This window comes from Podarcis bocagei (genome assembly GCF_964188305.1).
Source record: "Podarcis bocagei genome assembly, chromosome: 7".
Lineage (NCBI taxonomy): Eukaryota > Metazoa > Chordata > Lepidosauria > Squamata > Lacertidae > Podarcis > Podarcis bocagei.
In genome coordinates, this window is record NC_138132.1 from 68,324,851 (window position 1) to 68,351,909 (window position 27,059).

The 27,059-nt window shown below is 46.4% G+C and overlaps 1 protein-coding gene and 1 long non-coding RNA gene across 2 annotated transcripts; both read right to left on the reverse strand.

Moving 5' to 3' along the window:
- Window positions 1–50: 50 nt before the first annotated feature.
- Window positions 51–671, reverse strand: LOC308591211. The gene is made up of 2 exons (XR_014010064.1): window positions 409–671; window positions 51–328 (listed from the first exon to the last, which is right to left on the reverse strand). It is a non-coding gene; the product is annotated as an uncharacterized lncRNA (long non-coding RNA).
- A 1,722-nt stretch (window positions 672–2,393) lies between these two features.
- UBXN10 (UBX domain protein 10) lies at window positions 2,394–15,194 on the reverse strand. The gene is made up of 3 exons (XM_081201685.1): window positions 14,909–15,194; window positions 6,729–6,850; window positions 2,394–5,937 (listed from the first exon to the last, which is right to left on the reverse strand). The coding sequence occupies exon 3, from the start codon at window positions 5,920–5,922 to the stop codon at window positions 5,029–5,031; it is 894 nt and encodes a 297-aa protein (XP_081057811.1). The 5' UTR covers window positions 5,923–5,937; window positions 6,729–6,850; window positions 14,909–15,194; the 3' UTR covers window positions 2,394–5,028.
- Window positions 15,195–27,059: the final 11,865 nt, after the last annotated feature.

Genomic DNA, 27,059 nt, shown 5'->3' on the forward strand with positions numbered 1-27,059 from the left:
CATTAAAAAAAAAATACATACCAACTTTACCAGGATATATCTATTTTTCTTCCTTGCAAGGGGGACAGCTGAGTGTGTGCTTTTTTGTGGCAGAGGCTATTCAACCACTTTCTTTATGTAGAACTGCCGAGTGACAATATTGAGAGCATTGTGCTGGTCTTGAATGGGTAGGCCTGCGTGGTTTTCCTAATGTACTTTTCAGTTGGAATAAAGAACCCAAAAGACTGAAATGTAGTCCTCGCTGCCTTTCTCATTCAGGTAGACTTTTTTTCAGCCAGAGTTGACAATTGTGTGTGTCTGTATTAACAACCAGCTTTGCAGCACTAGACTGGGAGCGGGGGGCAGTAAGGAAAGCATCAAGGCAAGGAATTTCATTGCAGCATGGCTTTTGGAAGCCAACTAAAACACTGCAAAGTAAGTTTAAAAATATTATCCCAGGACTGTACTTCAGGAGGGATGTTGAGCAAACTGGGCAAGATGAGGTGGGTCTCATGTTTAAGTCTTAAAGGCTGTAGTTTCTATACATCTTAAGGTTTATAGTCAGTGTAGACAATAATGAGCTAGACCACGGGTAGGCAACCTAAGGCCTGGGGGCCAGATCCGGCCCAATCGCCTTCTCAATCCGGTCCGGGAATCAGCGTGTTTTTACATGAGTAGAATGTGTGCTTTTATTTAAAATGCATCTGTCAGAGCTGCTTCCAGATCCTAGCTCACAGAGGATCACGCTAGCCAGCGATCATTAAGTAAAAGTCTTTACTGAGTTAGAGTTTCCATTCTCAAGCTGCTGCGTGCAACTCTACGTCTAGTGGTTAGATCGGCGAAGCTCCATCTGAGTCTCCGCCCCTTGTGCACCAACTTAATATCCTAGCCCTGCTCCACCTTTTCCGCCTGACTGTTCTCCTCTGGGTCCCTCTGCCCCCCGGGGTCTCTTCCTTCCGGGACGCTTCAGACGCTGACCCCCCAGACCCTTCTGTCTCCTTGCGCCGGGCTTTAGGACCTGGCTCCCTTTCCGGGCTGCCTACTGCGTCACTTTCCTGTGCATTTGAACTTGGCGCGCGCGCCCAACCTTCCACTTTCCGTCTGACCGTTTCTTCGCTCCCCAATGGAGGTGTGGCCACTCCTGACTCGTGCCCTCCCCCCTGTTGTGAGCTGCCAGCGCTTGATCCCTGGCGCCCTTCCTCTTCCCTGCTCTCTGGCGGTGACGCTGGTCCCGATTTCCAACTGCTCTCCTCTGAGTCCCCTCTGGCTCTATCTTCCTGGGGTGTCCCCCTAGGCTCCCCCCTTGCCCTGGCCATTGGTGCTCCTTTCTGTGAATCTTCTGATTCACTGGAAAGACTCGGAGATCTCGGGTCGTCGTCATCACTCATCTTTTCTTCTGCCTCCTCCCCCTCGCTCTCTGTTTCCTCCCTTGCCCTTGCCTCTGCTCCTGAACCCCTGACAGCATCTCTGGGTTATTTGTGGGGCATATGAATTTGTGCATTTTTTTTTCCAAAATATAGTCCGGCTTACCACATGGTCTTGAGGGACAGTGGACTGGCCCACGGCTGAAAAAGGTCAGTCTGGCTCAGGGGTCAGCAACCTTTTTCAGCCGTGGGCCAGTCCACTGTCCCTCAGACCATGTGGTCTGTAGGAGACTGAAATAGATTAGACCCTGCTAGATTAGACTGTGGTGGGTGCAAAACAAGATTCCTGGCTACATCAGCCATAGTTGTTTACTACTACTTTTTTGGAAAACGTAAGAACTAACTGATAGTTCTGGAGACCATCAGAATTAAGGGGAGACAGCAGAAGTAATGGAAAATGGGGTTTGGCATGCCACCTAAGTACAAGGAGTTGTCTCCAACTTAATTCTAATATTGAAACCAATGGGTGGTACCCAACTAACTTGGCTCCATCAGTGCAAGGATTTCAATTTGTGCAATGGACATTCCCGCTCTCCCTATATGGGCCCTGTGTCCTCCCCAAATGGAAAACCACAAAGCAGATTTATATTGTGCAAACTAAAATCCTTGCACTAGCAGGATGCATTAGATATGCTGGACAGGATCCAACTATGTCCCATGAATTTCAATGTATCTGTTCTTGTGTAGAGCTAAAACTGAAAACAACCTGCTTTGTTTGACAACACAGGTAAAGATGGCTGTGGTTTTTTTGTGCTCTGGGGTATTGGGGTGGTCGCTGTTAAGAACCAGATCTTTGATGAAGACACCTCTTGAGCTGGTCCAATGTGCTTACCATTAGCCACCTTGACCTTCTGTCAAGAAGGAAAGTGGGATAGAAACTGTAAAAGTGGGGTGGGGACCTTTGGTGCCTGCTCGGTTACCCACCCAAGTATTGTGTGTGTGTGTTCCAAATTGTTAATCTTGCAGCACTAAAAAATTAGGCACTCAAAATGAACACTTGTCTGGACAGAACTAGTCCAGTACACCCAGAATATATTTATTGTATCTAACAGCACACACAACATATATTCAAATTATACTGAAGTGCAAAAAGCATACTTTCCCACCCTCCATCCAGGAAACTGTTCCATTGCTTTAAGCCTCGGTTGTTTTCCCCCCTTGACATTTTCCAGATTTTCTTTTTCTACTGTTCCCATGGGGGAGAAAGCTTTCAGGCCATCAGATTCCAGGCCCCTTTCAATGGTCCTTGTCACTGTAATTCTGGAAATATTCGGCTCCCCTCTACTCTGAGAGGGCTCCCCCCCTCCAAAATCAGAAACCAAAGTCAGCATTTGTTCACACAGGCCAGAGGTCGTCTGCCTATATATGGAATAGTGCTGTCACATAGGTGACAGTTTCATATACAGAGCAGAATCAAGTGGTAAAGTCTTTCTGGACTGCCTTCTCAGGCTGGGGACAGGGTTTGACAATACTCTCCTATGAGACAAAGAGGGAATTGGGAATTAGACCAGGAGCCTCCCAGAGATCATTTACTGAGTGCATGGGGAGGCAAATGATGCAGTCCAAGGGAAGCTTCACCGCTTGAACCTATGCCATGTGGAAACTGACCCTAAGATGGAATGACTTCTAAGCAAGACCACTGCCACCGCTCCCCTTGGGTGAAGAAAACACATTTTGTGCCCCACACCCATGGTGCCGTTGGTCAAGCAAACTTGGAGCAAACCAGGCTGCTCATACAACACTCTTCCTTGTCTCTCTGCACTATAACCCCTGCTAGGTAGAACAGGAAGTTTTCCCCATCATTCTTGACCCTGCTACATGAATCAGGAAGGTGAATGTGGGCTCTCAGGATCAGGCCTTGCCTCGTGACTGCAGGCTAATATCTTGTCCAGACATAGCATTGCTGCCTGTCACCCAGGTGTCTTATGCTGATGGCCCAGGATGCCCTGCACTCTTTCACCCCTTTCTGCCATACGTGTCACACTTTGGGGGTACTGACACAACGTCACATCATTCCACCTTGCTGCTGTAGGCATCTCTGTTTCCCAAAGGACCCACTCACCTTTCAGAAGCAGGAAAAGCAAGCGGAAGGCAGGCCACTCTGCAAAGAGAGGAACCCAGTAGCTGTAACTGAAGCAAGGCTGGGCACTCTACTAGTCTCGCCTGTAAAGATGTGAGGGCAGAGATGGCCACTGTGGTGGCCCTATAGCTGCTGCTGAATTCCACCTTTCATCAGCCCCAGCCAGCAAGGCCAATAGTCGGGGATGATGGGAACTGGAGTCCAGCAGCAACTGGAAGGCCCCAAGCTGGCTGTTCTTGAGTTAGAGCAAAGAGGTGAGGAATGTCTGCCCCACTCTGCCCAATCCTCATTTGTGTCAAAGTGACGCAGGCCCTGGCCTAACTTTTAGCAGCTGCCATCAAAGCGAAGGTCAATTTCCTACCAACCTCCAAGGTTCATTTGGCCATCTCGGCAAGGCAAAAGTGAGATTGGATAAAGAGGAATTAACACTCGGAAGCAGAATGTTTTGGCAAGCTGTGTACTTAGAGCTTAACCCACCCCAACCTCTCAATAATACTAAGATTTCAAATCCTGCATGTGAACAGAAAGCTTTTTTAAAAACATTCAAACACAGATTTTTAAAAAATAATATAAATGGCATTTTGATAAACACAAACAGGTTAAGATTCATTAAAAAAAATAAATGAGAAAGCAGCTTTCAGGAAAAGCCCCTTGCTCATGCCCAAGCAAAACTCGATTGATAACAGAATACTGAAATCGACACAAGTTTGCAATTAACTCATTTTTGTTTCAAAAAAGCAAAGGTTCTGTTACCTGCTACCAAACAACACTCAACATTAAAATTTGCACTGGATAAGCCCATTAGCTGGGATCTTTCCAGTCTAATTTGTGCCATAATCTTGTGAAAGGAACATCTGATTAACAATACAGCAACGAACTCTGGTAGGCTGAACTAATGCAGCTCTCATAAATCTTGGCTTTTTCCATGGACGAGAGAGAGAGCAAGTGTTGGGGTCAGTTGCACTTCCATCAAAGCAAAAAAACTATTTGGATCTTGACTGGAAGAACTTGGGGGAGGGGCGGGGTGGAGAGAAGAATTGGTCACAATCACCTGAACCTTCTCCTGCACAACCCCTGCTGAAAAGAAGTTTTGCAAACGGATGACAACATCGTTAAATGGAATTTGTGCAAGAGACATTCCTGGGGGGCCAGCTTTTTATATCCATCTTTCCCCGGCCACTCATCTTAAAACTCACATTGGTGTGGGGAAAGGATCTATTCCTGGAGCCAAACAAATATCACAAACCAATCCCTTCCACTGGAATAAAGGAATCAGGATTGTAAGACTTCCCTGGAGAACAGGCCATTTTGAAAACAACTCAGCAAACCTACAAAATGCAATGGGGAATATGGAAAGCTGGGAGAGGGGGTGGGTGGGGTTTTCAATGCAAAGCTTCAATGCAAAGCTTAAGAAACAAAATGGTCCTGCACAGGGAAGAGCTTGTGGGCGGGGGGAGGGGAGTGCTACACCAGAGAAAAGGCGTCAGCTGGATCTAGAGATCCACTCTCCAATGGCATTTAATGCAAAGAACAGCCTCTGGACGCTTACAGCTCCCCCTCTTGCGACTCCTGTAGGATACACAACACTGACTTGTGAGGGATCCCGCACTCTTGCAAGGACTTGGTGAGGTCCGCGAAGGTCCTCCGAGGCACTTCCACTGTTTCAATGCTGCAGCGTCTGTACACGACCGAGTTCTTTTGCTCCGCCACTGTAAGGACGGTTTTCAAGCTGTCCGTCGGCCTGAAGTGACGCTCAAACCTGTGACCTGAAGGAGACCTGATGGCGAGAAGCAACCTCGGCTCCTTCTCGCTGGGCTCTTCCAAATTCAGCACGGGATGGGCCCCTTCCCTTGTTTTACTTCGGGGCTTTGTCTCCAGAAAAGGAGGTGGATTCTGAGCGTATTCTCCGCCGCCCCCTTTGTGTTTTGCCATGATATCGGTGGAGGCTTTCCCCACCAGGGGAAGAAGCTCTTTGAAGCCTTGCTCTTTCTCTTCTGGTTGGGGACTCCCGTGGAGCTGACCAGCCTGCTCAGACATCATCTCCACGGCACCCTTCCGCAGTTCTTTCCTGCTGATGGATGGGAGCACTCTGTACTTGTTTAAGGAGGAGGAAGTTCTCATGGGCACCTGCTGGAGAAGATCTGGGATTTCAGCAGGGAACACCTGAACAGGTTGGTACAGCTGCTGGGTCGACAAGGTCTTTCGGCCACTTGCAGCATCTTCGCAGGGAGCTAATGGGTGAGGAGACGATGGCACCTGGTAGGAGTAGGCTTCTATGCTGTGGGAGTAATTCAAGTTGGACCTTGTGCGCCCCTTTGCAGATTTTGGCCGGGTGACATGCATGCTGAGGGAGTGTGGCTGCCAGATGGGAGACTTCGCAATGCCAAAGGAGGTCTTCCGTTCAGAGGATGAGATGTTCAGGTGCGAGGCAGCAGCCATTGCTTTTCAGGAGACCTGGGGAAACAAAAGTCAGAAAGGGCCAGGCACCACCCGGCTTGCAGCAGCCTGCTTTCACTTCCTGCAACAGACCACTTTTTAGCCCAGCTGAATTAGACTTTGGGCTGGGCTGACAGGAATTCATATGAGCCTGCCACTTTACACCGGAAGGACAGCACTAATCTATCAACTCCAGTAGAGTGCAGTCAGTGGACTAGGGGGACTAGGCTAGCTCCCTAAATGTTCTCCTGGCACCTCCTACCCAAAACCCAGGAGCCTGAATGTGACATGAGGAAGGGTAAAGGGGGAAATTATGTCAGTTACACTTATTCGGGCATTAGTTTCAGGAGGCTGACTTGGAATAGAAGCAAAAGGGTTGTGGCTCTCCCATTCACCTCGTGGGCTTCCCTGGCTGGGTACTGTGGGAACAGAATACTAGAATATTTTAGTGAAGACTGCTTGAACATGACAGCCACTGTCATGTGGAAGGTCCGGGGGACAAGACTTTGCCCAGGCAGGCATTATGATGGCACCTAAGTGTAGCGCTGCCTTCCTGTGTGCTTGTTTCTGCAGCCCTATTATGCCTACTCAACTTTGCAAGCAAATAGGTTATGAAAAAAGGAAACTAAAAGGCTTATGTTGTGCATAGATTGACTTCTCAGGTTTATTCTGCAGCTTCCTCAGGGCCAGAACACGTCAGAATTAAAAGACATAAGCTAAAGCATCCCAGGATATTTCAGGAACCAGTTAAAGCTTTGTCATTGAAGGTCATGTTTGGGAAAAGTTCAAAAGCAAACCAAAACACTCACATGCAGAAGATGCTCCATCGGCTCAAAAGGACTGACGGCTCAAAAGCTCCAGAGGATCAAACAGGCCAGTCAGTCTGAGAGGATCTCCGCCTGCACCTCCAGGGAGTTGCAGATTTTCAACCCTGAAACCAAGCAAGAGAAAAGAAGGACGGAGATGACATTTCTCTCTGTGAGAAATCTGTTACCGGTAATCGTCCTCTAGAGGCCAAGGCAAGTATTGGAACTGCCCATTTCCAGCAGGGCCCTGTGCTTCTAGAAGCTCACGACAGGCAGAAATCCAATAGGTATTGCTTTTATTGAATTAAACCTCTTAAAAATAGAGGATCTCTGCAATGAAAAACAGGCACAGATTCTTAATGAGCACTGAAGGCAGCCCAAGGCAGATGCTGGGCTGGGGGAAGTGCCCTCTGTGCCTAGCCCTCATTCCATCAACTGTTGCTGCCGGTGGCTGAGAGCCCAAAGAATACTTTGACTCATCTACAAAGACAGAGTGGCTGCATGCAGTCCAGCTCAGCATTAAACCCATTGAGATCACAGGCCATAAACATGCCTAACGCCAGGCTGGATTTTGACATTCTGGCTTAAGCAAGGAAAAGAAAAGAGTGCCACCTCCCTCTTGATTGACATTACTCCTCATGACTGCATTAGAGCAAGAGACCCCAGCAGCTTAGCAGCCTCCTGGACTTCCTTTATGCAACTCCACTGCACATCACAAAGTCTCTGTGAATTGAAAGTGGAGACGCTATATGTACTTTTCCTTGTTTGTTCTGTAACACAAGAAAATCTTTAATAAAAAATAGGGACGCGGGTGGCGCTGTGGGTTAAACCACAGAGCCAGGACTTGCCGATCAGAAGGTCAGCGGTTCGAATCCCCGTGACGGAGTGAGCTCCCGTTGTTCGGTCCCAGCTCCTGCCAACCTAGCAGTTTGAAAGCACATCAGAGTGGATAAATAGGTACGCCGGCTCCCTCAGCCAATAAAACGAGATGAGCACCGCAACCCCAGAGTCGGTCACGACTGGACCTAATGGTCAGGGGTCCCTTTACCTTTACCTATTTTTTTAAAAAAGAGTTGGTACCTTGAATTTGCTGCTAATCCTCTCCTCTCACCACCTCTTCCTCCTTTCCCATGGGTGTAGACAAGGGGGGGCGGAGAGGCAGGGAGAGAGGCGGAGAGGCAGGGAGGGGCAACTCAAAATCAATAAAAACACATAGCAAAATGAGGTTCTGCCCCCCTAACAAAAGGCCTGCCCCCCCCCAAAAAAAATCCTGGCTATGCCCATGTCCTTTCCTATTATGTGATTTCTTCTTTTTTATGTTTCCTGAGCATTATTTGACATTTTAAACCACCTTAAATACTTGGGTAGGAAGGTGACATGTAGATATAGTTTAAAAACTGATGCATCAAATTTGCATATCTAAAACAAAGGTTGCGAAGAAAAAGAGATACTTGTTTATTTAAACCAAGGAACCAGGTGTTGCTTAAATGACACATCCATGTGTCACTCCCAACAGGTACCGTCTTCCTCCTGTGTGAGATGGAAGGGGGCATCTGCTACCTGCAATGCTTATGTTAAAAATAATTCATGAGGAATGTCTCTTAAGACAATTTTAAAAGGTTTTACCTGACTAAAGGTTGCTGCTCTACAACCAAAGAATAAGTGTAGTGGAGGCACTTTTCTTAAAAAAGCACAAAAGTTAATGGTTGTCAAACTACAGGGATGGACATCCCCAGCAGGGGAGACACATTTCTTCCCTTTATACATTAACAGCAGCACAATTTGTGCCCATCTGTTTATTTACATCTATTTAGACAACTTTCCAACAACACTCACAGCAATGCAAAACTAAATTAAAAATATACCATCACCACATAAATATACAAGAGATCACTTTAAGCACCATATTCAGTGCAAGCTTACAAGGGAAAGCAGCAATACAAATACTCCCACCTTAAAAGTCAAGGCACTTTGAGATGTCAATTGAAAAGTAAGCTGAGAGAAGAGTTGTTTTTCTTTTTTATACCTTCTGGCAAAAAAACACTGGGAGAAATGAGGACATCTCTAAATCAGGAATAGGAAAACCTTTGTCAGCCTGAGAAATACATTCCCTTCTAGGCAAACTTCTGGGGGCAGGATGCCAACACTGGGCAGAGCCAGAGGCAAAAGTGGGCAAATCGATGCATGTGAATTTCACCTTTGTCCAGGTGGCTAATTTCAACACAGACTCACACACCCCTCACACGATCATCCACCCAAGCCATCAAAAAGCATTGCCAGACTTCAAGGACACATTCAAGCCAGGCAAAAACACTCATGGAGGGTGCAAATTAGTGGCAGCGAGAGGTGTGGCAGGGGAGGGGGTGTGAATTGGGGAGAGTCCCAAGGGCCAAATAAAAAGGACCAGGTGGGCACATCTGGCCCTTGGGCCTGAGGTTCCCCACCTAAAGAGACTGTACCACAGAGTGATACAGTGTGTGCTCCTCCCCAATACATACCAGAATTCTGGTATGTACCTCCTTAAAAGATGGCAGTCAGAGTAGAGGATTTCCATTGTGGATCTGAGTCTGGAGGGAAACTTGGGAATGAAAGTGCTTTGTGATGCATGCTGGGGATAGGGATTTCAGGGTTTTGAAAGGTGGGAAACAGCTCTTTGGAGTCAGAAGGAGACTGATCATGTAGGCTTCCTAGTCACTAGCAGAAACCTTCAAGGAAAAGTGCTCTCCCCAAATTTTGGGTACCCACCCTGATAACAACAAATCTGAGATGAGGGCCATCCAAATTTACAGCCCTTCACTGTCTCTAAATATCAGCTGCCTTTGATGATCAAGGTAGAAGACGTCTCCAGGGCTGTGGCCCTGGTGTCCTCTTAACAGACCTTCAGCTAAGACCTTACTTTAAATAATGGCTCGACCTTTTAGTGAACACTAATTTTCATGTAATGTTACTTCAGACTATTTTTAATGCTAATTTAACAGTTTTTATGTATGAATTTCCTTTTACTGTGTATGATGTTTAAAAGTTTTAAAATTGACTTTTCACGAACTGCCTTGAACTTCCAAAGTAGCAGGCAGGATATACATGTTGAATACACGTACACATTTTGGGTTGTATTGTATCTACTCAGAGCACAACCACTGAAAATAAAGGACGTGAATAACTTAGGTCAATCACTTTCAATGGGTCTACTCTGATTAGAACAGGGGTCTGAAACCCGCGGCTCCGGAGCCGCATGTGGCTCTTTTACACCCTTGCTGCGGCTCCGGGGCGGATACTAGCGAGGGGAGCATTGTGCGCCCCGACACTCCCCACTGTGGCGGGCACTGTACTGGCTGTGACATCACATGGGGCTGGTGCGCCCGCCCGCCCGCTACATTGTAAGGGGCATGTACGCTGGTCACTGCATTGAAAGGGGGCATGTACGCTGGTCACTGTTTTGAAGGGGAGTGAAGAACACACACACACAAAAAGGCAACTTGTTAATTTAACGTTCATTTCTATGAGGAGGAGTAATTCTGAGGGGTCAAACAAAGAAATAATTTTTAAAAAGTGACAAAAAAGTTATGTTTATAATGACGAGTTTTGCGGCTCCCAGGTTTTTTTTCCTTCGGAAACGGGTCCAAGTGGCTCTTTTTGTCTTAAAGGTTGCAGACCCCTGGATTAGAACTTAGATGGCTACAACCTTCTGAAATTAAACCTATTTTGAAGCTGCCTTCCCATCCAGAGCATTTCAAGTTCACCCCAAAAACTGTTAGTCCAAAGAGTAATTACCAATCCTGCTGCTTTCACAAAACTGTACAAAGAAAACAAAACTCTTTTTCACCTTATGCCTTTTTGTTTTCTCACATCCACAAAAATGGGGAAAGAGTCTGTAGCAAATGATGAACTCCGCTCTTGTGGCCATGTTTGGGGCACTGCTGCTGCCTTGTTCCAACTGACAATGGCACAGCACGCACCCATATCTGACAACTATATATAATAGGGGAAAGGGCCCGCTGACTTGGGTTACAATAAAAGGTGTAGGAACCACCAGCTGGCCACAGAGGCCAGGCTCACCAAGACAATCATCTACTGCTGTATTGGAGTGGGGATGTAGAGTAAAAAGAGTAGGTGTGTTTGTGTATTAAGCTTAATATGCCAAGCAACAGATATAAACTCCAAGGCAGCACAATCAATACAAAGCATTTTATGTGCCATGTCATGGAGAAAACACGTACAAACAGGAGTCCAAGCCACATCTAATCTCAGTCCAAAAGAAAAGAGCATACAGATGAGGATTAAAAGTGAGTTCTCCCATTCAGTTTTACACTCCTAGAATCCATCTGAATACCATCTCGGTTAGAACTTTATAAACAAATATTGGCTGTTTCAAAACGAATGTGAGGCAGACTTTTAAACCTATTCATTCGACATTTATATACCACTTGAATGTAAAAGAAACCCCAAACCTCTAAATGGTTATGTTGAATTGCTTCATAAAAGCTGTTAAAACAAGTATGTAAAGGACTCAATAGATTAATTTAAATCAACAGTAGCTAAAAGGAGAAAGAATACACATAACCTCTGCATGTCTGGATAGGCTTTCCTGAACAGAAATGTTTTAAGCACAGTGAAGGGAAGGCACCTGCCTGATGTTGATAGGCAGGCAGCTTCAAATGTGCTGCCAGCGAAAATAATGATTTCTTACAAGTGCAGAACAGGTATTATGAGGCACCAGTAGAAGCCAGTTCCACAGACTGAAGCAGCCGAGTGAGCATATAGGGGGAAAGGCAATCCCTTCAAGTAAACTGGTCCCAAGTTGTTATGGGATTTATATACTAACAGTAGCACACTGAATTCTGACCAGCAGCAAATGTCTAGTGCAGATCTCCGAGCAGAGGTGTGATATGCTGACAGGGTCTCATTCCTGTCAGCAACCGTGCGGCAACTTTCTGCACTAGCTGCAATTTCCAGATAAAGTGCAAGTGAAACCCTACAGAGTACATTACAGTAATCCAATCTTCAAGTCACCAGTGCCTGAACTACTGTAGACATGCTCTTCCAGTTCAGGAATGACCATAGTTGTCGCTCATGCTAAAAGGAACTTATGGACACTGAACATTGATAATTCTCAAACTTCCGTGTAATATTAAATGTAAGGCGGTGGAGGCTGGAGAAAAGGCTTTTAAAAAAGAAAGGGTGGGACATATCCAGCAGTAACTTGCACCTATTTGCATTTATTCCCACCCACCCCTTTCCCCCAAGGGGCTCATGGTGGCAAAAATCCCCATCCCACCCTGCTTTATGTCACAGCAACCCTGTGAGGTAATTTAGGCAGAGTGTATGACTGACCAAGGGTAGAGATTTAAACATAGAGCTTCCTAGTCCTAGCCCTGTAACCTCTATACCACACTGGCTTTTAAAATGTCAGGTAGCTGTGCTGATCGAGAGAAGGGGAAATTAGAAAACACCATTAGGCTATAACAAACTGCAGGCTCTGGGGCTTTTCCATCACCCCTGGAGCATTTCTCCCCCACACCCTACCAACCCTTTTGGAACATGAATAGTCTAGCCTGATGAAGGGTTCTGTGGAATTCAAAGGTATACTCATGGCTTTGTGACCTTTTAGTTGGTTCCAATAAAGGCCTCATTTTGGTTTGCACCTGTCTCACCTTTAGTTGCCTTTTCCACAATGTGCAGTGAGATTTACTGGACCAACAAGTGCTTTCCAAAGGGCAAACTACTCTTGTGGCAGGGCAAAATCCCAAACCCTGGTAGGAGCAAGAATGATCTGAGCAGAGTGTTCATTCTATACTCACAACACTTCCATGAAGCCACCTCTCTTCCCCCTGCCTGTTCAGATCCAGAAAACTAATAAATCACTGCTGGCTTTTCTACTTTCTACTTTTCAGACTGCAAGCTCCTTCTGGCAGAGAACTGTTGTCTGTTACTTATGCAAAGTATACTGATCCATTTCCTTTACCCCTTAATTGAAAATTTATGTGTCCAAAACTAAGGATGCAACTAATCCAGAGGTGGGGAACTTGTGTCCTTCCGACTCCAGCTCCCATCAGGCCCAGTCAACATAGCCAATGGTGATGTATGAAAGGAACTGAAGTCCAGTAGCATCCGGAAGGTCACAGATTCCCTGTTAAGGTCCTCATCTGATGCATTGCTCTATTTACCTTCCCTTTTTGCCTGCCATGGAGGAGACGGTGGCTACCAGTGGTGTGGCCTTTTTAGCACTGGCACCTCATCTATGGAATTCCCTATTCAACCGGCATCAAATCTAAAAACATTTTTGGCTCTTCTAGGTAAAAATGTGTATTGGTGCTCTCAACAATCTATGACAGGTTTGGGGTTTTCATACATTTCCTGCTAGTGTGTGTGTGTAGTTTAATTGAAATACTTCTATATGCCACCTTGAAAGTGCTGCTGGTCAGCAAGAACTGTCTGGGGATTAGGTGAATTGCCTGTTTTGGTCACTAGCCTTGAAAAAAACAGGTTCACCTCTTGAAAGTTCTCCTAGACCCAACACTGCTCTTCATCACCCAAACGGCAGCTGTGGCCAGGAATGCATTTTGCAGTGTCAGCTGGTATGCCAGCTGTGCTCTTCCTGAAGGCTGATCCATTTGCCGCTGACACAGCTAAACTGGATTAGTACAACCCCCTCTATATGACTTCACTGTTGCACCATTTTACTATCTCCCATTTTGTTTACATCTCCAATTAAAAATGCTGATTATAACTGCAAAGCACTACCCAGTTTATGACCAGCATAATTGAAGGATCACTTCCTCCCACTCAGATCTTTGGCAGAGGCACCAATCCATGCCCCAGCACCATCCAATTTGAAGATGATGAGTAGGTAGAAGGGTATCAGGGGCTTCTCTATTGGGGTGCCCGAGGTTCAGAGTTCTCAGCCCCAGCTGGCCCCATCATTGATGACACTTTCACACCCTGTGAAAAACATATCTGTGCCATTGGGCCCCTTTGGCCTAAATACTTAATCCCACTCCTTTTCATTCCCTGTCCTTCCTGATTCTGACACTTTTTCATTATGCTAATAATATGTGCTATTTTTGCATGGTTTTAAGTGGATAGTTGTTGGCCATGTTGGAGGCCCTATTACTGGAAAATAAAGTGCAGAATAAAAATATTTTGATAAAAATATACTCATGTTATATTTTAAATACACATACATAAAACCAGATAAACAAACATTAAAATAAAACAGCCAATAATTAAAATATACAGTAGAACAATCCCAAACAACACAGTCATTAAAACAGGATGTTCACATACCTATTGCACACCATAGTAAACACAAATACAAACAACCTTCCAGAAAAAATGCCACATTTTATGCAATGTAAGTAACAACTAAACAAAGCATTGTCTTTAGGCTTAATTTCAATGAAGCAAAATATAAATGTTGCAAAATAAATAAAATTCAGCATCAAAACAAACATGGCACATAAAAACTACAAAAACACACACATATGCACAAGGAAAATCCTACACTATATCAGGAAAAACTGAGCAAAAAAGAAAAGTGAAAATGTAAACATGATTTACTAAGTGAGAAACTTAAGGTATTTTTAAATCCACAGATGAGAACAGGCCAAATAACAAGTATAAGACCAAATCCATGCCATACTTTTAAAAGCACACCCAACTCACATTTAAAGCACGTGGCTTCCCTGAAAGAATCCTGGGAACTGTAGTTTGCTAGGGGGTGCTGGGAACTGTAGTTCTGTACTGGGGAAACTACCGTACCTTTCCCGATATTCTCCAAGGTAAAGTCATGCGCTTTTAAATGTAGGACATGCAGCTGCCCCAATACCGTGCGTGCGTGAGTTTCTATGCACGTTTGCCACTCAGCCTTTGCCAACCCGGTGCCCTCCCAGAAGAACTTTTGGACCAGAACGCTCACCAGCGCTGATGGGAGTTGTTGTCCAAAACTTCCAAGAGGGCACAGAATTGGCAAAGGCTGGTGTCGTGTAACCAAGTATCTCATACGCGCGCATGCTCAGTCTCTCCCACCACCCAGCGATAGGGAGGAGGCCTGTTGTGGGGCTCCTCGCGGAGGAGGCCGAGGCCCCCCGCTCCCGAGGCGAGAAAGGGCGGGTGGCGGGGCCCGACCCGGCCGCGTCAGGTAAGGCAAGGGGAGCCCGGCGCCAGGCCTTCGCCCGCCCTCTCACCTCGCAGCGGCTCCATCCAGCAGCCCTTCTCGCTCCCTCGCCGCAGGTCCGGTCCTCCTCGGTGGTAAACAGCGCCGCGTTTCTACGGCAACGCTCGCCAGTAGCCTACTTCCGGCCTTGACCGGAACAAAGCGCAGCCTCTCCATCCACGGCTGAAGAACGTCCTAGAGAGGCCGAAGCGGGTATAAGCTAGGTGGGTGGGCGAGGGCCGGTTCTAGGATATGGTTTTCTATGGGCGCAGAGTAGCGTCGCTCTAGCCTTCGTCACCTCCGTGGTAAACAGGAAGAACTCTGGAATAAAACAAGAGACAGGGAAAGAGGAAAGGGGCGTTGGAAAGAGTGCTAACTGGTTAGACGTGGGCTGTGAGCAGGAGCTGAGGGTCAATTTAGCAGTGGCCTGTAATATGGATGCTCACTCACTTACGAAAGTAGTAAATGAAGAACATTGCAGGGGTGTTGTGCTCCAGTTTTCTCTTTTGAAATAATTATTTATACTTTTAAAGTTTATACATTTCACTAATTTTACAATCATTTTGACATTTCAAAGCTTTTCTTCCTTCCCCCTCTTTCTTTAAGTTTATTTTTAATATATTCGCCGTATCCAAATAACTTAATTTGCTCATTTATTCATCTTCTTTAAATATATACTCTTATGAAGCTGCAGGTTATTACAATAATTCTGCCAGTGGTCTTATCTGTTTACAATTTATCTGTAAATATTCAATAAACCATTTCCATTCTTTTATTTAAAAATCGTTATCTTGGTTTCTTATTCTTCTGGTACGTTTCGCTGTTTCTACATATTCCATAAGTTTTTGTATCCAGTCTTCATTTGCTGGGACTTCTGCTTCTTTCCATTTTGGGGCAAGTAACATTTTTTCCGCTGTAGTAGCGTACATAAATAAGTTTCTATACAGTTTAGGTGGTTCTGTCCCTATAATTCCCCAAAGAAACGCTCAACCCATCTGCCTTAGCCTGGAGACTGGTGGGCATAATAGCACTGAGCAATACTGCAGGGCTGTTTCAATCCGTTTAGTCCAGATTTCCCCCTTATTACAGAAAACCCAGCACATAAAAATCACTCATTAAACACCTGCAGCCGCTGGCAGTGTGTACATTTGTTTGCAGGTGTGTAAACAGCTTGTCACATTTGTGGTGATGTTTCATGGGCTGGTTTTATTTTGCCACACCCTGAGCTCAGCATCTGAGCACAACCTCTTACAATTCATCTGGTGTGCTCCTGCTGTTCATTTGAGAAGCCGTGTACACACCATGTTAGCAAGATATGTTGGGATGTTAATGCTGTGAGCCCCTCCAGCCTACACTCAGGTTTTATATGCTCTGTGTAAATAAATCCATATATCTTAAAGACACCACAGTCTCCGCTGACCCCCATTCCAAAGAAACCAAATCTGGGTACCAGTAAGTGCAAGAACCCTTGAAGTGCCTTGCCATTCAGAGATTGGAGTATGTGCAACAATATGGATTGTGGCTAATGGCTTATTTATTTCTGCTGGGGTTCTGTCACCAAAGAGTCCTTGCCCCAAACCTGGATCTTGGCATCCAGGCAATTCTCCTTTTTATACCTATAATTATTTTTTCCTGTACCAACAGATTCCAGCCTCAGGTTCAGAAGGGATCCAGACTGACTTCCCAAACCCATAACAATAACTATCCTGTATGTAGCCCATGGTTTCTTATGAAATAGTGCATTTTTTATGTACTTTCTCCCAAGGTAGATTTGATCCAAACTGATGAAGTGAATGACCTAGCTGTGTTTTAAACTGATAATGTTTCTGATGACCTGTTGGCCTGTTTCTGATCACCCAAACTTTGCACGTGTTCCTAATCCCAGCAACTGCTGCATGCTGAAAGCACATTCATGAGCCTTGTGAATCATTATGGAGATGGCAATACCTCTGTATTTAAAAATAACAATTTATCAGCCCATTACACATCCCTAAGCCAGCTTTTTAGGAGTGAGCAGCAAGATACTGAATCATTCAGTGTGATTAAAACATACAAATCCAGATGAATGCTGAATAAACAGGTTTTATGGAATTGGTTTTGCTGAAGTTGTTGCCATGAGATTTATTTATGTAATCACTGAATGTTTTATCTTTGAAATAACTATTCTTTCTTTTCTGCAAATAAAATAACTGATTTACTGAATTGTTTTTATTTTATGGGGATGAATCTTGCTGGAAGGTTGCTAAATCGACTTGTATTAGCTTAATTGTTTTGCCTTGTTTTATTGCTTTGACGTGAGTTTGCTTATGATAAATCTGACACCGAATCGCTCGTTACCTGGCTGCACGGCTGGTAAGTTTCTATTGCCAATGGATGTGCGTGCCTTTTGTTTTTCTTGGTTGCTAAACTACCATGGGAGCATTAGGCTGCAGACTTATAAATCTGCTTTGATGGACAATAATAATGCCAAATGACTTAACAGGGATGCTCGCAAGATTACAGTAACAAAAAAGTGATGTGATGCCCTATGAAATCTAAATAAGAAAAGTGTTAGCATGCATACGGTTCTACTTCTGTTCCTGAGAAAGTTTTAAAAATGGCAACGGCTGTTTGACTAGAACCTGAGACTTGCGGGGAGAGGGGGGCAAATGCAGACCTCCAATCCCATCTCTTTGGCTTTTGGCATCACCCCAGGCTACCCTCCTCTTTCCACAAGCCACACCTTGGGTACTCTAGCCTGCCTAGAATGTGCCCTTGAAATCTGATGATGTCTTGTGTTTGTGTGCCTGGATGGAGAATGGGAAGAGGTGTGTGAGCTAGAAATTAGCTTACTGCTGCAAAGGTAAAAATTTTCATATATTGCCCGCTTACTTTTGCCACCGGCCCCACCCACCACTGAACTTCAGAAGGAAATGGACCTCTGGGAATGAAAACAGGGTTAGAGGCAGCTATGGATGAAAGTCAAGGTTGCTCTCAGCTCAAACCACTTTTGACTCTCTTAAAAACTACCAGTCCTCATCCAGCCAAGGTTTTCTTCTTTTCTAGTCTTACCACTAGAGGGCGGGAAGTGTCCACTGATGCAAGGCCACTTTTTAGACTTTGCAGTTGCGATTCAATCATAGGCAAAATTGGGTCTCACAATTAAAGCAGATTTGGTGCTCTGGCACAACAACTGTGCTTCTCTGCCCCATAAAAGCAAAAACAAAAAACAAAAAAAAAAACCCCGACAGCCACAGATTTTTTTCTGGTAGGAAAACGGGAAATGCATTTTAAAGTGTGGAATAATGGAAACATCATTGGGTGGTGCGACCTCTGTGGACACAACTCAGAATGAATGGTCGATAATCAGGAGGGAGATTCCAAGAGATTTAAATAAATTATTTATGTATGCCACCACATCAGCGAGAGTTTTCATTGCTCAGAATTGGAAAAGTGAAACGATACCATCAAAAAAAGATTGGTTGATTAAACTGATGGAATATGCTGAGATTAGTAAACTGACAAGGCAGATAAAGGACCAAGCAAAACAAAAAATTAGTAAAGATTGGGATATATTCAAACAATACCTGAAAGACCACTGCGGAGAATTAAATTTTTTGACTGATTTAGATTAACTCTTGTAACGAGAAATATCAAATAGTACCGAAAAAGTTGGTAACCAACAATTTAGATTTATTATGACATGCATTCAACCAAGAACTCCAAAATACCCAAGTAAGAAGGGGAGGGAAATCTGAGGTACTTAGAACATCAGTGAGTCAAATGATTGAAAATATATCTTTGTTTTATCTTTATTATGATTTAGAAACACATGTACATCAGCAATAAACTGAAACTTTACACTGTGGTTTCATGTTAAGAAGGCATTTTTGTTGTAAAAAAAAAGATATTTTTTTTTTTAAGTCAATAATCAGTGATGTTGTATAAACTCCACATAAATTTTGTGCAAACAAATCAAGATGAATGCTCAATAAAGAAATCGTCTGGAAGAGCCTGTACTCTGTTGTTTTCTGTAAGTGGCTGTCGTTTTTTCCCACAGTAGGAGACCAAAAAAATAAAATAAAATTGAGTTGGGAAGTCCCTTCTGCGGACAATGGGTATGCATCACTTTGTTGTTTATGGCCTCTATGGCTTGTGTCCTCTCTTCAAATGTAAATCACAGCCCTGACTTCCATCACTGGCTAAGAACAACAAAAGGTGGTAGCAGGATAGTTTCTCACAAGCAATGGGACACTTCAGCTCATATATCAGCTTCTGAAAGGGCTAGGCTAATGTGAACATGGACAATGAGCTCATGGGGATAAGGCCGAGTTTTTTCTGGTTTTCTCCCTTGCAATGATACTGTAGACCAGTGTTTCCCAACCTTTTTTGGGCAAAGGCACACTTGTTTCATGAAAAAAATCTCGAGGCACACCACCATTACAGCCCCGTGACGTCAGCGCGCAGCGTCACGCCGGGAGGGACATGAATTGCTAGCAAATTACATAATCACCTCCTTGAGGGCTGGCTCATCTTCTCCGAAGGCAGAACCCCATTAATTAACAGCACAGACTCACACCATAGCCAAGACGAGGGGGGAAACCTCAGTCATGCACAGTCATGCACATGTGGGGGCTAAATGAGGACGAAGACCGGGCAGAGAGCAGGGTTCAAATCACCCCACCTGGCCAGGACAATCCCTGGGTGCTCCCTTGGGCCACTCGCCTGACCCACCTCGCAGGGCTGTTGTTGTGAGGATAACACGGGGAGAACCACGCGCGCCCCCGGGAGCTCCTTGGAGGAGAAAGCGGGCGATGAATGCAATGCACGAAATATATGAGAGGCGACCAGGTTTTGCAGGTGAGGGGCCCCCGCCAGCCTCCGCTTCCAACACCCGGCGCAACGACGCCGAAGTTTCCCCCCGGGCTCGGCTCGGGGAGCAGCGCTGCTCCCCCCCGGCTCCCCTTCGCCCTCCCGGCTCTCTCTGCCGCCCACTGGGGACCCCCCTCACCTGCCAAGTCCGGAGCGCCGGTGGAAGTTGCATGCATGCATGCATGCAGGGCGCCGCGTTGCCATTGCATTGCACTGCACTCCATGCAACGCCTGCACGCATGCATTGCCTTGCACGCCCGCCAAGGGGTCTCCCCGCGGTCCGATGCGTCCCCTCCGGCGCGGATGCAGCATTGCAAAAATAAACCCCCCCGACGCAGCCCTACCTGGGGGGCAGCCTCCGCCTCCGCCGCTCCGCCTCCGCGGGGATCCCTGGGCTCCATCCTGCCGCCCGATCTCCGCGGGGGCACAGGCAGGCTGCACGGGGTCTGCGCGGAAGAGCCCCTGCCCGGCCGGCCGCCGCCGCTGCGCTCATTCCATGGCCGGGAGAAGAGCGCTTCAAACAAAACGCCCGGCCCGCCAGGCCACGCTGGGAAACGTAGTTTGCGCACCCCGCGCGGGCGCGGAGCCCAAGGGCGAGGGAACTACGGATCACGGCAGCCCCCGCGCCGGGGACGGAGGGGGAGAGGCCGGGTGCAGGGATGGAGGGACGGGTGGGCGAGCGAGTGAGTGAGTGGCAGCCGCCAAGCCTTGGCCGAGAGCCAGGAAGGGCCTCCCTGGAGGAGGAGGAGGAGGAGGAGGAGGAGGAGGAGGGAGGCGCAGAGCGGGAGGGAGGGAGGGAACCCCAGGGGTCATCTAGTGACGGCGCCCCAATCGAAAATTTGACTTAAAAAAAAAAATTCGAATTTTTTAATTTTTCCCGCGGCACACCAGGCAACATCTCACGGCACACTAGTGTGCCGCGGAACAGTGGTTGGGAAACACTGCTGTAGACACCTAAGCACTGCATTTGTGCAAATATTTAGCACCTCGCTAAAATGAAATGTGTCATACTTTGGTTCCTGCTGCTGTCGCTGTTGCTTCTCTGCCTCAAGATTGTTAAGCAGAGCTTTAAGTGCTGCAATAGATGTTTTTAGTAACCACTTTAAATGCTGCAATAGAGGGTTTTTAAACTGAATGTGGAAGGTGTTTTTGTTTGTCACTACGGTATAGATTTTTGTGTTTTATATTGTAAACCACCCTATGATCCTTGGATGAAGGGTGGCATATAATTTTAATTAAAGAATAAGAATAAAAATCTGTATCCCACCTTTCCTTATCAGAGCTCAAAGCACTGTTAGTTGTACCTCTCTGGTACGTTTTATCCTCAGAACCCTGTGAGGTAAGCTGGACTAAGACATAAGTGACTGGCCTGAGATACCTAATCATTAATGGCTGAGTGGGAATTTGAACTCGAGTCTTTACAGGCCTAGTCTAACAACTATGAGATAAACGTTGTGTCATCTGTTTGCGACATGTCCCTGATTATTATTTTTCAGACGCGTTTGGTACAGATTATTAGTTTTCCCTCTTGATTGTTTTGAAAAAAAAGTCATATTGAGTGTTGTTTCTAAAATGGAAGGGGGGGACAAATATTTTTTTAAAATAAAGATAAATAAAGATCCTTTTTTAAAAAAAGCCCACATTAACATAAATATTAAAATTGAAACTTTCATAAAGAAAAGCTTCACAAAATACATTTCTTATCTTACAAGGAGATAAGTTCTAGAATACGGTAGTTTGTACCCTGGACATTACTATTAATTATGTATTTAGTCACTTGTTGACATATTTAATGAATGAATGAATGAATGTTCTCTAGGGGTCCCTCCCACCTTAGTTATGCTCACCTGGTAGCAGTGATGGGCAGTCAGTTTAATTTCCCATCATGCCCCACTGATGTATCATTCCTCCAGGGCACTGTGGGAAATTTAAATAGCAGGCACCACTAGAGGCGTCAATGACCCATTGGGGGCATGATGGGAAATTAAAATGGCCGCTTGAAGACCCAGCTTCCCAGTAGTTGGGATGAGCTGGAACGAGTGCAGAGGAAAGCAATGAAGATGATCAAGGGTCTGGAAACTAAGCCTTTTGGAAGGACTTAAAAGAGCTGGGCATGTTTAGCCTGGAAAAGAGGAGACTGAGAAGAGATATGATAGCCACTCATCTTCAGATATCTCAAGGGCTGTCACATGGAAGAGGGAGCAAGCTTGTTTTCTCCTGCTCTGGAGGGTAGGACTCGAGGCAATGGCTTCAAGTTACAGTGGTACCTCGGGTTACAGACGCTTCAGGTTACAGACTCCGCTAACCCAGAAATAGTACCTTGGGTTAAGAACTTTGCTTCAGGATGAAAACAGAAATTGTGTGGTGGTGGCACGGCGGCAGCAGGAGGCCCCATTAGCTAACGTGGTACCTCAGGTTAAGAACAGTTTCACGTTAAGAACGGACCTCCGGAACAAATTAAGTTCTTAACCCGAGGTACCACTGTACAAGAAATGAGAAGGAAGAATTCTCTGACAGTAAGAGCTGTTTGACAGTGGAACAGAAAGGTAGTGGCCTCTCCTTCCTTGGAGGTTTTTCAGCAGAGGTTGGATGGCCACATGTCCTGGATGCTTTAGCTGAGATTCCTGCATTGCAGGTGGTTGGACTTGATGACCCTTGGGTCCCTTCCAGCTCTAAGATGCTATGACACACAGGTGCCTGACAGCTATCCAAGGGCGACAGGTGATGGAGCTGGGATTGAATTGAGGCATCTGATCATAGCCTGCATTTTAATCAAGGCTTATATTTTGATCAGATTCCTGTATTCTAAAAATGAGCTTAAATTCACAAATGTTTCTTTCGAGGCAGGAAACCAGCAGGCAGCTGGCAAGCTCTTGGGCAGAGGGCTTTATTGCGGTCATAAAAAGGCTGAGAGCAAAAGGTCACTAACCCTACATATTACAGAATATAATTAAGCTGTAATAAAAGCTGCTAAAATAAGAGTTGGTAAATAGTAGGACTTATCGTACCTCCCAGAGCCACATCTTCCTAAGGTTAAAAGGGCAAGAGCTAATAACAGCAGCCGTTTCAGCAGCGAAAGGGGGGCTACTCTCTGAAGTGGCTTTTGGAAAGTGTTTTTAAGTTTCTTTTTACTTTGAAAAGGCCTTTCCTTTTCTACTAAAAATCTATATATGTTCTGTATTAAATATATTGGCTTAAATGTAATTATGCAAAGGATTTAGAAAGTAAGAAATGTTAGATTCTTATGTTAGATTCTTATTTCATAGAATCATAGAATCATAGAGTTGGAAGAGACCACAAGGGCCATTGAGTCCAGCCCCCTGCCAAGCAGGAAACACCATCAGAGCACTCCTGACATATGGTTGTCTAGCCTCTGTTTAAAGACCTCCAAAGAAGGAGCTCTTTCATAGATGGTGTGTGAAAAGGTGAAGAAAAGATCTGTTCAGATAAAATTAGAACCAATAGCCATCTGGTTTGCAGTGAATAGGGCAGCAGGGGGCAAAGGTTATCTGGTAATTAAGGTGCCTTGTTGAGGTTAATGGCTACTTGTTTGCAGCGGCGTAGCGTGAGTTGTCAGCACCCGGGGCAACGCAAGTAATTTGCGCCCCCTAACCCGGGGCAAGGCAAGTAATTTGCGCCCCCCCAACCCCTAACCTGCGAGTTGGCGCTGGCGCTGCCGCGCAAACAACGCTGCTTGCCCGGAGGAGGATGGAGGCAGAAGCAGCCACCGCCTGTGGCTGGGCCGAGGGGATGGCGGCGTCGGCAGGGTGCAGAGGCTGCCCGTGCCCGGCCAGGCGTCGGTGGCGGCGTCGGCGCTGCTGCAGCGGCTGCTCCTCCTGCGAGCAGTGAGCGGAGCTCAGCCACAGCGGCGGCGGGGGGCGCGCGCGCTAGGGCGCAAGGCTGGCGGTGGCGGCGGGGAGCCCAGCGGAGGAAGGAACTTGTCCCTTCCCTCTGGACTCGTGCCCCCCCAGATGTTGCGCCCGGTGCGGTCGGCACCCCTGGCACCCCCCACGCTACGCCACTGCTTGTTTGCCATTTATAAATAGAAGAAAATATAGCTCTCTGTCTCCCATAAAAGGTAATAGGAAATGGGTGTATCTTTTATGATTGGTTCTAGCAAACAGCCAATAGGAATTTCAACCAGGCTGATTGGACAGAGGCAGCCAAAGGAGGAGCAAGGGGGCTGGGCTGAGGGAATATAAGTGCTGGCCATAATGGCAGGAAGGCAGGCCAGAGCTTGGTAACCATATACCACTGTGCCTCTTATTTATTTGTCCGGCAAATAAATTATTATTTTAATTTCTCTATTGCTGCGTTGAATATTTCATTCCAGCTAAGCGTTAACCACAAGCAGGGTGCTACAGAATGGCGAAATCCTGCGTGAAGAACCCTGGCCTCTGGAAAGCCAGGCAAGTGCCTCTTTCCTGGTGTCCCACTGCCAACTTCTTGTCTGGAAAGAAGGAAGCGTGTATGGATCTGGGGGGGGAATACAGTCAAGCACTGTGCTCACACACCCCACCCCAAGATAGGAGGGGCAGAACAACAGAGAGAGCAGTGTCCCTTGCAGAGCTCATTTGAGAGTCAGGAAAGGCACCCAATGTCACAAGTTGCACATCAAGCCACCAGCTGCTTGGGGATATGGATTAACTGGAGGGGGGAGACACACAGGCCTCATTGTCAGAGGGATGGCACCAAGAGAGTGGCACGGACACAGCCTCTCTTCAGATTCTCTCTCCAGTCAAGCCCCACGGGGATGGTGTTGCAGGAATTTATGTATAGGTTGGGGGGAGGTTGCCCCTCCAGCAGATATCATGCACATGCAGCCCACTACCAAAACCAGCACAATTGCTTTTGTGACTTTTGTGATTTGTCCCCACAAAACACTTCATCACAGTTTCTTCCTATCTATTCAAAGGGCCTTTGCTGCACAATACCAAATGCAAGAATTCACTGATAAATGTATCTATGTACTGGCTCACAGGGAAAGCTTCAGAAATTCATATAGACATGTGAGCTCAGCTACTCAGCAGCCCCTCTGCCTGAGTGAAAATCCCTGGCATCCTGATACCTGAGTGCCAGACAGGTAGCCATTCCAGAAATAACAAACCCAGATGAAGACAAAAGGGTGTGATTAACTTGGCTGGGAAACAGGGAAATGTAAATATCTTTTTTGTTACACTTGATGGGTGTTTGGTGGAGGGCAAGGAGAACCATGGGGCAGGGTCAAGGATGCTCAGATTACTGCCACCAGACCTCCCCTTTCATGATGTAACCATGATGTATTAGTGATGTAGTCTGGGGGGGGGGGTGTAACATGGGGATTCTCCTGCCAACATAGCAGTTGGAAAATGCACCAAAGTGCAAGTACAAGGAAGGTAAAGGGTGTTTCCGTGCGCTGCTCTGGTTTGCCAGAAGCGGCTTAGTCATGCTGGCCACATGACCTGGAAACTGTACGCCGGCTCCCTTGGCCAATAAAGCGAGATGAGCGCCGCAACCCCAGAGTCGGTCACGACTGGACCTAATGGTCAGGGGTCCCTTTACCTTTACCTAACATGGGGATTAGCAGCTAATAAAAGTTTGGGTGCTCTTTTGTCCGGGGCTTCCATCTTGTTCTACCTTGTGGCAGGTGGGAGTCCTGTAGTGACAGTCTTCAGTAAAGACCAAGCCTACTGGCTGCTGTTTTGCTCTGGTATTCCTGGCTGGTGTCCTTGTTTTTTGTCCAAGGGAGCCCTCAGATTTCTCCGTTAACAATGGGGTCAAATGCGGCCCTCTAAGGCTCTCTATCTGGACCCTAGGACCCTCCCAAAACTGCCCACGCTTTGCTCCTCCTCAAGTGTTTTTCCCTGGCTGGAAAGTGTCCTTGAATTCAGATAATGCAGTTCGGATGGAGGATGAAGAGCGGGTGAAAAATACTGCACAAAACGCACTACACAAAAGTCAACATTCACATTTATTGCTCTGCTCACTTCTGCCTCATGCTCCGCCCACCCCAGCACCCGGCCCCCAGAAAGTTGCTTAGGAGCGGATGTGGCCCTTGGGCTGGAACAAGTTTCCCCACCCTACTGTGTGGCACGTGGGACAGGACCTGTTCAGCTTGACGGCACAAGCAGTCGTGGCTATTTGAGGGCGGAGGGAGCAATAACACAACGGCATGAAGTCTGAGCTGAACATCTCAGAAGGCCTGGTGGTCTTTTCAGTTCAACTTCTTATTCTTCTGCCTTTCTGTACAGTTTCAGTTTAATGTTGAATCACAGGAACACAAGGTTGCCTTATAGTGAGGAGGATGCTTGGTCCATCTAGCTCAATACTGCGCACACTGACTGGAAGCAGCTCTTCACGGCTTCAAACAGAGGTCTCTTCCAGCCCAACTTGGAGAAACTGGTGGCCAAAGCAGGACCCTCTGCAGGGACCACCATACCTTTGACTCCCACCCAGCATAATTCCTGATCCAGCTAGCCAGGTGCAGTCTACTCTGACTGGCAGCAGCAGCTCCCCAAGAGAGGGGCCTTTCCAAGCGCAACCTTAACTTGAAGACATTGGAATCCAGAACCTTCTTTGTGCAAAGAAGCACTTGATATACTATTGCCATTCCCAACCCACCCAGCAACTTAGTTTAGAGGTCTTACCCAGGGGTAGGGATATGTCAATTTCACCTCTGTTTCTCACTTTCCCAATATTCACTTCTCCACATTTCCAATCAGCTTGCAAGGACTGCTCAAGGTGCCTGTGTTTCCTTGGCAGAACAACCCTGAGGGAAAATAGAGGAATGGAACTGGGGGGGGGGGTCACTTCAGCCTTACAGTGGTACCTCGGGTTACATACGCTTCAGGTTACAGACTCCGCTAACCCAGAAATACAGTGGTACCTCGGGTTACATACGCTTTGGGTTACAAACGCTTCAGGTTACAGACCCCACTAACCCAGAAATAGTAGCTTGGGTTAAGAACTTTGCTTCAGGATGAGAACAGAAATTGTGCTGCGGCGGCGCAGTGACAGCAGGAGGCCCCATTAGCTAAAGTGGTACCCAAAGTTAAGAACAATTTCAGGTTAAGAACAGACCTCCAGAACAAATTAAGTACGTAACCAGAGGTACCACTGTAGTACCTCGGGTTAAGAACTTTGCTTCAGGATGAGAACAGAAATTGTGCTGCGGCGGCGCAGTGACAGCAGGAGGCCCCATTAGCTAAAGTGGTACCTCAGGTTAAGAAGTTTCAGGTTAAGAACGGACCTCCAGAACGAATTAAGTCCTTAACCCGAGGTACCACTGTACAGTGGTACCTCGCAAGACGAATGCCTCGCAAGACAAAAAACTCGCTAGACGAAAGGTTTTT